The 14,536-nt window shown below is 48.0% G+C and overlaps 1 protein-coding gene and 1 long non-coding RNA gene across 4 annotated transcripts in view; both read right to left on the bottom strand.

Annotated features, from left to right (window-relative positions):
* Positions 1 to 4,464: 4,464 nt before the first annotated feature.
* Positions 4,465 to 12,372, bottom strand: LOC121142414. Its single transcript, XR_005879432.1, has 2 exons — positions 10,555 to 12,372; positions 4,465 to 4,846 (listed from the first exon to the last, which is right to left on the bottom strand). It is a non-coding gene; the product is annotated as an uncharacterized LOC121142414 (long non-coding RNA).
* Positions 12,373 to 12,848: 476 nt separating this feature from the next.
* Positions 12,849 to 14,536, bottom strand: part of Tuft1 (tuftelin 1) — a 44,706-nt gene continuing 43,018 nt past the window's right edge. For all 3 annotated transcript variants that reach the window (XM_005087714.4, XM_005087713.4, XM_013126438.3), the window contains one exon: positions 12,849 to 14,277. In XM_005087714.4, the coding sequence (XP_005087771.1) occupies positions 14,214 to 14,277 (64 nt within the window). In that variant the 3' untranslated portion in view covers positions 12,849 to 14,213. The remainder of the gene's footprint in view (positions 14,278 to 14,536) is intronic.

The following is a 14,536-nucleotide window of genomic DNA, read 5'->3' as shown; positions in this document are numbered from 1 at the left end:
TTTGGGACAGGCAGGCAGAGAGGAAGTCTCTGAGCCACAAAGAAGCCCGGGCACAATGCCTGGGTGGGTGTTTTCAGTTCTCGAAAAGTCTATTTACTGACAACATATATGTATTAATGTCTACAGTCCCTCAGAAGTTTGCTCATGAGGTGTTGGGGAAGTCCTGTGCATTTGGCAATAAAGCACTGTCTGGCCTATAGGGAATCTAGATAGGAGGGACTAGGAGTCCAGGAGAACTCTGGGAAGGAGAAACACAAGGGAGTCAAGATGTAATGCCATGGAGGTAGGAAGGCCGGAACTATTCTCTGGTAAAAGAAATACTTAGATTAACAATTATGGGGTAATTACTTAAGTCAGAGCTAGCCAGTAAGAAACAAGCAAGGCCAATAGCTTCATAATTAATATAGCCTCCTGTGTGTTTATTTGGGACTGATGTGGATCTAGAACCAGGTGGGCGGGAAGGCTCCTCTCAAGGAAAAAGCTTCTCCTTTACAGAATGGTTGTCAGAAGCGGGATTGAATTTCCACGTAGAATGACAAAAGCTTTAAAGGAATTTTAGAAACAGAAGAATGGAGAGAAGCACAGACCAGGAGTTAGAAGCATGGCTGGTTTCCAGGAGAAAAGGGAAGACCCTTTTCCTTTTCCTTCCTTTTATCTACCTTGACCCCGCCCTGTTGGGCGGATAGCTTTGTGGGGTTCACTCCTACAATGAGGCAAAGCTGTGTGAGCCATACTCAGAATGGCAGCGAGGATCTGACCCAACAGGCACTCTCAGGGAGCTCCAGGACACTCCAGAGGACCCTGCTGAAACCCAGCCTATGTCCCCTGCCCAAAGCTGAACAAAAGACCTATCTGGCCCTAGTTTATAAACCTGGAATTAGAGATTGCCTATTTACTTCAATCCAGTAATTCCAGACAATTTTCCTAGGAAATATCATTGACTAAGCCCCTCGAACTCAAGCCATAGAGCTCACTCACACTCTGAGAAAGGTTTTTGTTGTTGGGTGTTTTTTGTTTTGTTTTTGTTTTTGTTTTTGTATACAGGGTTTCTCTATGTAGCTTTGGAGCCTGTCCTGGAACTCTCTCTCTCTAGACCAGGCTAGCCTAGGATTCACAGAGATCTGCCTGCTCTGCCTCCGAGTGCTGGTATTAAAGGTGTGTACCACCACTGCCCAGCTTTAGTTAGTGAGCCATCATGTGGGTGCTGGGAATTGAACCCAGGACCTCTGGAAGAGTAGTCAGTGCTCTTAATCACTGAGCCATCTCTCCAGCCCCCACCCCACCCCACCTCAAAAGTTCAGTTCATTTAATCATCTTCTGGTGTAAAATATGTTTCATTCAACTTCTATCAAGTTTTCTGCTCTGTTTGGTGCTGGTTTTCTGAGACCATGTGACCCTGACTGGCCTGGAACTTACTATGTCACCACTAATCTGGCACTTGGTTGTGGTTTGTGAGACACTCTCACTACATAGCCTAGGCTGGCTTGGAGTTCATAACCACTGTGTCTCCCAACTGGCTGGGATTACAGGTGCCAGCCACCCTACCCAGCTCCATCATTTCTAAATAATATGTGCCCTCCAGGGCACAGACATTAAATTTCAGCACTCAGTTCTCTCCATTCAGCTCCTGGTGCCAGGCAAGAGCCTCAGGGCTCGCTCCAGGAGCCATTATCTTTTCTTCAGTGATCCAGGACATCCGCCTTGTAAAACACCCTGCCAGTCACAGACGAGTTCACGGCGGTTCATCTAACACTGGTGCAGTACCCACCAGCCGCTAGGCACTGGACCGGAGCCGGCACAGGGAGACAGTCAACCCCTGCCATATAGGTCTTCTCAGCCTGGCTAGAGGCAGACAAGATGACCGACAGACAGGTACTGTAGAGTGGGAGACTGTGTGCCGGGTGCTGAGGGGACACCGGAGAAGAGGAGGGTGATAAACACTGTCTGACATCCTGGGGAGCCGTGATTCACCAACAGGTACCAGCTGTTTGGGTGCCCTTGGTTTTTGAAAAAGGGTCTCATTTATACCAGGCTAGCCTCAAACTTGTCACATAGGTTGGTTTTAGGGGGTGCTAGGGAACTGAACCCAGGGCTTTGTGCAAGCTAGGCAAGCACTCTATCAATCGAACTGCATCCACAGCCCTTAGTTTTGGTGTTTGAGACTGGTTTCATGTAGCCTAAGCTAGCTTCCAACTTAGTATGTAGCCAAGGCTGACCATGAACTCCTGTCCCTGCTGCCTTCTCTTCTCCAGAACTGGGATTACAGGCATATGCCATATGCCGTTACTCTGTAGGACTGTTTGTTTTTAACCTTATTTGTTTGTTTGGGAGGTGTGTTCCTGCCATGTGCATCTGTGGAGGTCAGAAGGCAACATTTGAGAATGGCTTCTCTCTACCATATGGGTCCCAGGAATTGAATTCAAGTCGCCTGCCTTGGTAACAAGCAAGTCTCCCCTTTGCTTTGTTGCTCCATGGTTTTGTTTGTTTTGATTTATAGTGTCAGTGTGGAAGTTAAAGCACAGTTTTTTAAAAAATTTAAATAGCTTGTTTTACTTGTCAATCCCAGTTCCCTCTCCCTCCCGTCCTCCTGCACCCTCCATCCCCCCCATCCTCCCACCCTATTGCCAATTCCTTCCGCATAGGGGATATCTAGAGTCTATCATTTCATTCAGGGTAGGGTCCAGGCACCTCCCCAAGAGTCCAGGTTGAGAGAGCATCGCTCTTTGTGTTATGGACACACGATGTCTGTTACTATTCGAGGGATAAACACTGATCCACTGCTCAGGACCCCATAGGTTGCCCAGGCCTCCTCATTGACTCTCACATTCAGGGGGTCTGGATCAGTCCCATGCTGGCCTCCCAGCTGTCGGTCTGGGGTCCAAGAGCTCTCCCCTGTTTGGATCAGCTGTCTTTGCTGGTTTTGCCAGCACATTCTTTGCCAACTTGCTCTTCGATCCTCTCTCTCTGTCGCTGGGTTCCTTGGGTTCTGTTCAGTGTTTAACTGTGCCTCTGCTTCCATCAGTCACTGGATGAAGGCTCCAGGATCATTATAGACATCAAGTTCACTATCAGGAATAGGCATTCGAGGTGGTCTCTACACTATTTAAAGCACAGTTTTTAAGAGTCAGTTCTCTCCATCACAAGGATCCCCAGGATCAAACTCGGGTCACTAGCCTTAGCAAAAGATCCCCCCACCCCCTCACCAAACTATCTGTCTCTCCTGGCCTCTGAGTAGGGATTGGAAGAAGATAAAACATACAGCAGAGAAGAGTGAGGAAAGATATTTGGTATCTCAGAAAACAACCCGCACAGTAGCAGAAGTCCAGACACCAGAGTGAGTAAGACTTAATCTCAGCTTCACATTTCCATGGCCTGGGGAGGAAGGAGAGCACGTTGTTGCTGAGTGAGCAACATTATCTGTCTATGCATCCATCACATCCTTAAGTCTGTTCCGTGGTTCCGTGGGTCTCTACGAGATTACAAGGCAGCGTAGTTGTGGACAACTTTGTGGAGCTGCTTCTCTATGCTTTTCCGTGGGTTCCGGGCATCGATCTCAAGTGGTCCTGCCTTTTGAGCAGGTGTTTGCCATTTCATCCTTTATCTGGGAGTGAACGTGCTCATGTGAAGGGCAGAAGACAAGTGATTTGAGCCCCTAGCCCAAGCTGGAACTCCCTTTTCAAAAAACACGTATTTTTTGTTTTTGTTTTGTTGTTGTTGTTTTTGTTTTCTTGAAACAGGGTTTCTCTGTGTAGTCCTGGCTGTCCTGGAACTCACTATGTAGACCAGGCTGACCTTGAACTCACAGAGATATGTCTGCCTCTGCCTCCCAAGTGCTGGGACTAAAAGCATGTGTCACCACCACCAGGCTAAAAAAATGTATTTTTTTAATGTGTGGTTTTCTTGGTGTGTGTGTATGTGCATGTTTGCACACATGAGTGTGGGTGCCCATAGAGGCCAGTAGAAGGTGTTGGGTGTCCTAGAGCTGGAGGTAAAGGCAGTTGTGAGTTACCCTATATGGATAGTGGGAGCTGAACTCAGGTCCTCTGTAAGAGCAACATATGCTCTTAACCACTGGGCCACCTCTCCAGCCCCCAACCTTACTCTCTGGATCCTCTATCCCTCACTCCCTCAGGTGCTGGCATATAATTATGTGTGTGCCACCACACCCAGATTGAGTCCTCAGGCAGCTTGTGATTATACAAATGTAACAGTTGATACATTTTGAGAGAAGTGGGACCTAGGGTTCAGACTAGTGAGCCGCCTTACCACATGCTGGCAGGGTAAACCATGCCAGCCCCCAGCCTTCCTTACCACCCACACTGAGTTTTCCCCTGAGCATGCTCAGGCTGGTGATCTTCATCCAGTGAGCACACGAGAATCCCAGCTACACCATTCTCTCTAGAAAAAAAGGGGGAAAGTCTATGGCTTAACAGAGCTTTCTGGAAACTTCCAGAACCAATTCTCTCATGAGCAAAAACTTATTTAATATGAGCAAATGAACTGGCATTTCTCCAGGGACTTTCAAAGGAGGTTAAACACCAAGTCTTATAAATGAGATTTTTCTTTCTTTCTTTTTTTTCTCTGTGTAGCCGTGCCTGTCCTGGAACTTGTTCTGTAGATCAGGCTGGCCTCAAACTCAGAGCTCCATCTGCCTCTGCCTTCTGAGTGCTGGGATTACAGGCGTGCACTACCATTGCCAGGTGTATATGAGATCTTTTTTGTTGCTGTTTTGAGACAGAGTATCACACAACCCAGCTGCTTTCCGATTTGATATGTAGTTGGGATGTCCTTGAATTCCGCATCCTTCTGCCTCCACCCGCAGGACTGCAGGCGTGTCCCGTCCTGTCTAGTTACAAATGAGATCTTAAAATCAGTTTCCATTTTACCAAAATGGATACCAGCCTCTAAAATGTGCCCAACGGTCTGCCTCTGATGACACAAGTAAGCAACCAAAACTAGGACAGGGAGATGTGTTCAAATTAAAAACAAAACAGAAAACATTTACTTTCCTACAATCCAAATTCTTTTTATGCCTTACGTTTTTCTTCTGGTGCTGCACCTAATTTGCAAAAACATCCTAATTCAGCTGTTGCCCTTTGCTTTAACTCCTGAGACCTCCAGCTTGTCCTACGGGGCTCATAGTGGCCACCTGCCCAGGTGCTCAAGGACATGCTGCCCTCTACTGGTTTCAACCTGGGGTGCAGAGTCCCTCCAGTGGCTCACAAAACTCTTTATTGAGAGGACATTAGCTCTCCCTGCACCACCGTTTTTTGGAGAGAATGGGAGGGGTTAGAACTTTCAAGTAAGGACACAGTGAGGTTAGAGAAAGAGTCAGGCACGGAGCCCACGCGCACTCATTAGAGGACAGGCAAGGAGAAATGGTCACCTCTTCAAAAGACACAATGGCACTGAAGAACTCGGGACTCGAGGGCTGGAGGGGCGTTCAACAGTTATGAGTGCTTCCTTCCTGCCATGGCAGAGGACTGGAGCTGGGTTCTCACCACCGGTGTCAGGGGCTCCCAGCCACCTGTAACTCCAACTCCAAGGAGATCCAGTGCCCCCTTCTGGCCTCTGCAGGCACCTGCCTTTTTATGTACATAGGTGCACATGCATGGAGCGGGCGTGCGCGCCCCCCCCCATCTTAAAAAAGGAAAAAAAAACACACAAGGGGCTGGAGAGAAGGCTTAGTGGTTAAGAGAACTAGCTGTTCTTCCAGCACACCCAAGTTCAATTCCCAGCACCATATGGTGACTGACAACCATCTGAACCTCCAGTCCCAGGGGATCTGTCGCCCTCTGCTGGCCTCTGAGGACACTACACACACGTGGTGCACAGACATACATGCAAGCGAAACACTAATGCACCTGGAAATAAAGCCTCAAAGGAAAAAAAAAATTAATGTGGGCTCACTGGGGACGCAGCTTAGTAGCAAAGCTCTGCCCAGAATGTGTGAGGTCCGGGCTCGGTCCCCAGCGCCCTCACACACACAAAGAACTGTGAATTTAGGTGGGCCAGGTGAGCCAAAAGGCTCAGGAGGGGCTTGGGAAAGCAGGGTATCTCTGCATTTCACTCTCCACATCTCAGGACTCTAAGCTATGCCAGCTCAGGGTAGACACTTCTCTTCTGCTCTTCCTACAAGAACAAGCCCTCTACTGCGGATCCTGTTCTTGTCCCAACTTAACTTAAAGTAGCCCACACTTGTCCACGCCCACCCATAGCCACGCCCACCCTTACCGGCACCCATCTTCATGCTCTGTTTCCTTAAAGCTGGACTGTATTATTTCTGAGTTTTCCTTCAGAAGTGTGCATGTGACTGCTTGCCTGTTGGCATACAGATATCTCATGGCACTACTTAGATTAATAGCAATTTAAGGACAGGTTTTCTGAATTTCCCTTGTAACCCTATAGCCATATTTAACACATTTAATTCTCAGAAATATTTAGTCATAATAACTCATGTATTCAGTGTCCACAGTGTGCCAGACATGCTCTATGCTACACATGGTCCTTGCACACGGCTTAAAAAAAAAAAAAGATCTATTTACTACACATGTGCAGTACCCATAGGGGCCAGAAGAGGGCTTCAGAATATCTGGAACTGGAGTTATAGATGATAGTGAGGCACCATGTGGGTGCTAGGAACTGGACAAGTACTCTGAACCACAAAGGCATCTCTCCAGTCCCTTTGCATATGCTTTTTTTAGTTAATTAATTTATTTTTATTTATGTGCATTGATGTTGCTTGCATATATGTCTGTGTGAGGATGCCAGGTCAGCTAGAACTGGAGTTACAGACAGTTGTGAGTTGCCAGTGGGTGCTGGGAATTGAACTCGGGTCCTCTGGAAGAGCAGCCAGTGCTCTTAACCACTGAGCCGTCTCTCCAGCCCCCCTTTACATATGTTTTTGTACACACCATTGCTTCAGCCATGGGGGAATAAAGCACAGCATTGAACACTGGGCTACGAGGCCAGACTGCCTGTGACCCAGCTCTGTCCACACTGTCTGTCTGTCTGTCGTCTGTCTGTCCTTTGACACAGGACTTGCTCGCTTTGCGTCCCAGCTTCTTCATCTGCCAAATGGGAAACGATGGTGCCTAGTTCAGTACATTTACTAATGTTTCCAACTAGCGTGGCTGGTAAAGAAGACATAAGACGAGCAAGCCCGTCACATCTCTCTCAGCTCCATGCTACACAGTCTCACTACTGCTGGGTGACCAAATGCAAGGGCAGGTGACAGATGAGATTCTTCATTGCTGGTGCCTGCCATTTGACTCTTCCATAAGGAGGATACTGGGACACACAAGCTATCTGTTTCTCATCCTCTGGGATCAACTAAGACAGTAGACAAAATTCTTTATCATTGTATTGTATGTGTATGGGTGTTTTGCCTATATGTATGTGCACAGAATGCATGCCTGGTACCCTCAGAGGCCAGAAGAGGGCGTCAGATCCCCTGGGGCTGGAGCTGAAGACCGTCGTGAGCCACCATGTGGATGCTGGGAATCAAATGTTGAAGAGCAGCCAGTGCTCTTAACCAGTTAGCCATTTCTCCAACCCAACAACATTGTGTTTTTGTTTTGTTTTGCTTTGAAAACAGGGTTTCTCTGTATTGTTTTGGAGGCTGTCCTGGAACTCGCTCTGTAGACCAGGCTGGCCTCAAACTCACAGAGATCTGCCTGCCTCTGCCAGGACAACTAGGGCTAAAATAGAGAATCCCTATCTTTAAAAAAAGAAAGAAAGAAAAGAAAAATCAGAACCTGTCGTGGCGCCACACACCTTTATTGCAGCATTCGGGAGGCAGGGGTGTGTTAGAGGCAGGCCTGATCTACATAGAGAGTTCTAAATTAGTCAGGGCTACACAGTAAGACCCTGTCTCAACAACAGATACTTCTTTTTAAATGCCTAGGAATTAGCAGGCAGGGAGTGAATATGAGCTAAGGTTGGCTGGCTTTGATGTTCATCGAGACAAGGGAACTCAGGAATGTTCATTTACGCTTACCTTTGCCCCTTTATTTCTCATTGCTGTACAATTGTTGACTTAGCTAGCATACTTACGAGTGTAACTGTACACATACAATTTCATTTAAAATGAGATTATATTTTAAAATGCTATATAAAGAAAAATTTGGTTCATTATATGTCTTTTAATTTATACTTGTAATCTGATATACAATGATAATTTAACTTGCTTCCCCAAACCATACACACACACACAATTTTAAAACAAAACCAAAAAGTTTCCTTGGATGGGAACAACCAATTTATGAAGCTGTTTAATTTTTTAAATTTATCTATTTTTTGGCTGTGCAGTTACAGTGAACTCAATATACTATAGAGTTAGGATATAATTATTTAAAATTAATCTGGAAAAATAAGCAGGGAAAAAATAGCAAAGCTTAAAGACACTGGGACACACCTCATTTTGTAGAGCCTTTGCCTCAAGTGTATGAAGCCCTGGGTCTGAGAACCACACAGAAAGCAAAGCAAACCCTTTGACAGAGAGGTAGGCTTGACAAATAGTAGGACATTAGACAACTCAAGCTCCAGGGGACTGGTGCACAGACACACATGCGGGCAAACCAACTGTACACATAAAGTAAAATAAAAAATGCTTTTATCAAGATCACAAAGGAACATTTTAGCCCAAACTGAGTTTTTAAATTATTTTTAAGTAATGAAGTTAAAAAGACAGTGGCTGGGGCTGGAGAGATGGTTCGGTGGTTAAGAGCACTGGCTGCTCTTCCAGAGGACCCAGGTTCAATTCCCAGCACTCACATGACAGCTCACCGCCATCTGTAACTCCTGTTCCAGGGGACCTGACACTCTCACACAGTCATGCGTGCAGGCAAAACACCAACGCATACACAAAAAAAGTCAGTGGCAACATTTAGTTGATAAACATAAACAAGGATTACTAAGGATCCACGGAATTCATGGTCAGGATAGTTCAAGACAGGTCACAGTTCTTTTTTTCTGTACATATTCATTAAGCGCCTCCCCCTTGGGGGGGCACTGTGCCTTGGAGGATTTAGGAAGGGCTGTAAAACAAGTGTGGTCCTGCCCTTGGAGATCTCATGTTAGGTGGGATAATAAGGTAGGAGACAGTTCGGGGAAAATGTCACTACAATTAACCTGGGAAATAAAAGATGTCTTACTGCCTCAGACAGAGACACTGAGAGGTTCACCAAAGCCTCAGCTACCCAACAAGATTCTGGAGCCCACCCACCCCACACAGCGCTGTCCTATGGCACTTGATTCAACATGTAAAAGGGGTGGGTTTTTCTTCCTTTTCTTTTTTTTTTTTTAAGATTTATTAATTATTATGTATTCAAGTGTTCTACCTCCATGACAGAAGAGGGCACCAGATCTCATTACAGATGGTTGTGAGCTACCATGTATGGAATTGAACTCAGGACCTCTAGGAAGAGCAGCTAGTGCTCTTAACCTCTGAGCCATCTCTCCAGCCCCTTATTTATTGCTAAAATTCTTCCTTTACCTCTTTTCTCCATCCCCTAGCAATAACAACCTCCGTATTTTCTTTTCTTAAAAGACTTACTTTTATTATTTGCAATTATGTGTGTGGGTCTGTGCGCAGAGGCCGGAGGCACCAGATCCTCTGAAGCTGGAATCGCAGGCAGCTGTGAGTGAGCTGCCTTAGGCAAGTACTTGGTACTTTTAGACAAGGTTCTAATACATCTTTGATGGTAACCAGAGACAAGGCAGCAAGGCACGGCTTCAGGAGTAATCCGGCCTTAAGGAGACTGGCTAAGGGTGGGTTGTTACCATGGATCAGTCCACATGGGAGATTTTTCAATAGAGGGAACTTTGGCATGTTGACAACCCAGATATAATTAGATTATGAAATGGAAAGAGGAGTCAAAACTGGCTGAAAATGTCTAGTGTGATGGGCTATGATTCTACTAAGAGAAGGCAGAGAAACTGAAGTCTGATGCGCTCAATTGCTCACACCTGTTGTTGTAGCACATAGGAGGCTGACATAGGAGGAGAATCAGGGTTCAAGATCATCCTGGGTTACATGAGACCCTGTCAAAGGAAGGAAGGGAGAGATGAAGGGAGGAAAAGAAGGAGGAAGGGAGAGATTGTAAAGGGGGACAGAGTGGATGAAAACTGATTACAGGCCTCCTGACCCTGAGATTATACAGCCAAGGAGAGAAGTCCATTTTTTTTTATTGGCCATTGTTTTGCAAAAATTCCACCCCCCCAATAATGTATTTTACATAGCATGTCAGTTAAAACGAAAAACCACATCAAAAGTTACAGGACAGACAGAGGGCCCAGAACCCCAGTGACAGGGAGGAAAGAGCCAGCCCTGTGACAGCTCAGGTCATAAGGACTAATGATTTCCTTCCTTCAGTGCTCTGAGGTCCTGTGGTTTAAGACTTGGTGACCAGCGCCCTGTGGGGAAATTAATTATCCTGCCGCCATCTACCCTCAATCTCTTTGTCCACAGAGTTCCAGGGAAAGAGATTCTAGCATAAAGGTTACACACATCTTAGAGTCCCAAGTCAGCCTCAGGGGCCCAAAAGTACTTACTTCTAGGAACGGCCTCTTTCATCCTCAGTCTGGAAATGCATTTTCCTTGGGAAAGGGGAGATATCTGGGTCTCCAGCTTTTGAGTTTCAAGGTCACGTGCTTATAATTGGGACAGGGCAGAGGGAACAATTGCCCCTTGCAAAGTCAAAGCTCTAAACCAAAGCGTGGAAAAGAGGCCAAGGGCCCTAGGCTAACAGCTGTTGGTGAGTCATAGCCTGAACAGACAGATGCAGGCACCAGCTCAGCAGTGTGGCTCTGAGGAAGCAGAGAACTCACGATCACACAGGCCCCACAGAAAACAGCTGCTCAGAACCAGGAGCTGACGAGGGGGGAACACGGTTGTTCCGATGCAGAGCATCAGCCTGTCCCGTTAGAGTAAGTTACCTTCTCAGTGTGGGAACATTTCACGGTGCAACGGTGAACCGTGAACAGTGATTTAAAACAGGGACAAAGCCAGGCAGGCGTGGTGGTGCACACCTGAAATCCCAGCACGTGGAGTGGGGGTGGGAAAAGCAGGAGGATGGTGACTATGAGGCTAGCCTGAGCTACATAATGAGACCAAAGAAACAGAGACACAAAGAAAAATGAACAAATCATCTTTGAACCTTAGGAACCTGTCTGGCCTAGAACTCACTCTGTAGAGCAGGCTGGCCAGAAATCAACCTGCCTCTGCCTCCCGAGTGCTGGGGTTAAAGGCGTGCCCACCACGATCAGGGTTCTTTTTCTTTTTTATTTATTTTGAGACTTTTGAGACAGGGTCTTACTAAGTTGACTAGGCTGCCCTTAAATTTTCAGCCCTCCAAAGCAGCTGAGGCCAACCTGCTCCGCCTGAACAAAACGGCATGTGCTGCCTGGCTCTTTCCCGCTCAGTGCAAGGCAATAGAAGACCTGGAAGACAGGCAGTTGTGAAGGCTTGGAGCAAGTGCTCCTGTGGGCCTCCTTTCCCACTCCAGGCCTGTGGCCCACGTTTACAGGGGGCTGGCAACGATGGCTGCGTGTCTGGGCAGCTCTCAACACCCTCATGGCGAAGGTCCCAGAGAGGCAGACCTCGCGGCAGCACACAGGAGTTGGCTTAAAGCACCACAAAGCACAGGCAATAAAGACGGCTGGAGCCAGGAGCTTGCCACCCCCTCAGCCCCATCTCTAACTGGAAGCTGTCCAGATGCTGAGGGTTGCCCAGCCACTCTCTGCATCCTCCTAGGCCTTGCTCTTCTTAGCAGCGGCACACAGTGGCATAGGAAGCAGACACCAAAGATGCCCTCCATACACATACCCTTTCCTTTTGGTCTAAAGAATCTCTTAGAGCCTTGCTTCTGGTCTCCAGAATGTCTCCTGCCCACCTCCTATCTGTACCCCACATCTCTGCTCCTCCCATGGAGCCCAGCAGGCCCTGCAGCAGAGCCTCCCTTTCCTGCAGGGCAGCACACTCATTCCTCCAGCCAGGCCAGGCTTCTTGGCACACTCGCCAACCCCACCCTGCTTCTATCCACCCTGTTAATATCCTGAGACAAGCAGTCTGCATATACCCGTGCCAAGCAAGGCTGTCAGGGCAAGAGGAGCCCGGGAGTCAGGAGACAGATCCAGATCTGGGGCGGAATGTTTCCAGAGCACACTGATGCCCTAGTCGTGAATCAGTTGAGGAAGCAGGGGAAGAAAAGCTACATTCACAGTTGAAAGAGAAAGGGGAACCGCAGGGGCCAGGCAACAGCAGAGTGTTGTTTCCCGTTTCCTTGGCCCAGGAGAGTTTGTGTAAATTCAGCTATGTCTTGTTTGGCCCTGCAGCCAACTGGCTTCCTGACAGAAACATGGGTGTGTGTGTGTGTGTGTGTGTGTGTGTGTGTGTGTGTGTGTGGCAAATGCTTTACAAACCCAGTGATATCCAGAGACTGCCAGAAACTAATAAAGCCTTGAAGAGTTGCGGTCAGCATTTCCAGGGATCTGCCACTTCTGCAGAGGCTGTGAGCCCCTCACGTAGCTCTGCTGTGACTGCCTCTGCCGTGACTGGCGTCCCTCTGCGCAGGCTCAGGACCCTTAACGCTGGGCAGTGCTCCTCCAAATCAGGACACAGAATGGCCAAGTTCAGGATTCCACAAGGCCACTGCCCCAGACAGGGTCAAAGCTAGGGTTAGAGACCACGGGACCTGGTGGCTTGTAACTTCTAAATCTCACAGCACCCATACATCACAGTCTGAGAGAGTTGGAAAACTCAGATGTTGGCAAAAAGATGCCACCTTCAAGAGATGGTATATTATGTTCTTTCATCCTCTCCAAGAAATAAAAGGAGACTAGGCCCATGGAGCAAAGAGGCATATTAGCATAATTTATTAAAGTCACCATACAAGGACTGTGTCACAGACAGGGAAAGAATCTGAAGGGGCATGGAGATCATGTTCCACACCCTCATTCTGTGGAGAGACTGTCTGGAGTCTCAGGATACTGTACAGACAAAGCCAGGCCCTGCCTGGTCCTGACACAGAAACACACAAATGTAAGGCGTCTGGTTGCAAGCTGCTCCTATGGCCGCACATTCAGGAGCTTGAATGCTCTTGAGAGTACTAGAGCACACTACAGGAAACGCAATGAGCTGCAGGGTCATTCGGGGCTGGGATACAGATTGTTACGGGCTGGAAGGGTTCAGAGAGGCTCCCGGTTGCCCTGTTCCCCAGACAGCACACATTTGCAGGAGACTGCAGATTGTTATACTTGGGGACAGACCCAGGAGGAAGAAGGGAAAAGCAGCAGCTAGAGGGAAGGCCCGGGGAGCCAACCGGAACACTCTCCCCACGTCCAGGTGAGCCCAAACACCTCGGCAGGAGACTGCAGAACACTGGTACTAAATCAACTCCGAGATGTAAGCAAAACCAGCAATAACTTAACAAAATAAATACAGTGATGGTTTCGCTGGGACTGATGAGGAAGCAGTTCTAGGTCTGGGTCGGGAAGACTGAGGTGTGCTTTTCAGGACACCACAGGGGAGCTCCTGAAGACTGAGGGCTTCCACAGCGGGGAGAAATCACTTTAGCTATTCATGGCCTAAAGAACCTTCCGGCTGAAAACCTGCTCCCTGAATGGACATTCCTTTGTCCCTAGAAAGGCAAGGCTATCTAGTTTAGGTTCACTGGTTAAGACCAGGCCTGGCCAGCTACCTCCACTGGCTGTCTGTGGGAGGCCCCTGGACAGGGGGCACAAGGGTGGAGCCAAGTAGAAAAACAAACAGTTTGTTGCTAAGAACTGAGCCGTGTTTGCAGAAGGAACTTGACTCCCTCAGGACTTGCTCCAATCACTGTACATCCGTTTGGGGGCTGAGACAAATTTTGTCACTTCTCTGGACTTGATGAGGGCCTGGCTTTGGGGCAGCTAGATTCCAGTGTACACAGCAGGGAGGCCCTGTTACACGGGGAAAAACGGTAACTGGGAATAAGGATATTGTCCTGTTCCTGCTAGCAGGAGAGTGTCTTCCCAAGGCCTGCAATGTCCCGAGGAGACAGACGCTTCTGCTCCACCTGCCAGCAAGCAGAGGACAGGAGCCTGGGGCCAGAGCCCAAGACCTGGGGTCACCAGGGTACGGTCAGGAAGTCAGAGTCAGTATCAACAGCCTACAGGGGTGGTGAGCTTCTCTGCAGGTCCAAGCAGCAACAGCGGCATCCATCCCCGGAAGCTCAGGTTTCCACCACTCGGATGAGAGGCATAGGCTTGGGGCTGGGAGGCTTGGATATCCTGACGCTGGAGAAAAAGGCGAAGACACTGAGGGCTGAGCTGCTGTGGCCACATCAGAGCCTCCCCTCCACGGTGCCTCTGCAACGCTACCCGTCAGGGCTGACTTATCTCTTGTGTTCTAAGAGCTCGAAGCAGTGACTTTCAGTAACATGGAGGAGAGACTGTGACATGACATATTTATCTGGTGGCCAGGGTGACAAGGACAGGGGTAGTTAAACAACTGAAAAGTGGGTATAGCTGAGGTTCTTGATTTTCCCTCAAGATC

Source organism: Mesocricetus auratus, unplaced genomic scaffold (assembly GCF_017639785.1).
Source record: "Mesocricetus auratus isolate SY011 unplaced genomic scaffold, BCM_Maur_2.0 Super-Scaffold_100009, whole genome shotgun sequence".
NCBI lineage: Eukaryota > Metazoa > Chordata > Mammalia > Rodentia > Cricetidae > Mesocricetus > Mesocricetus auratus.
The sequence above is the reverse complement of the archived record's forward strand: the minus strand, read 5'-3'. Positions and strand labels throughout refer to the sequence as shown.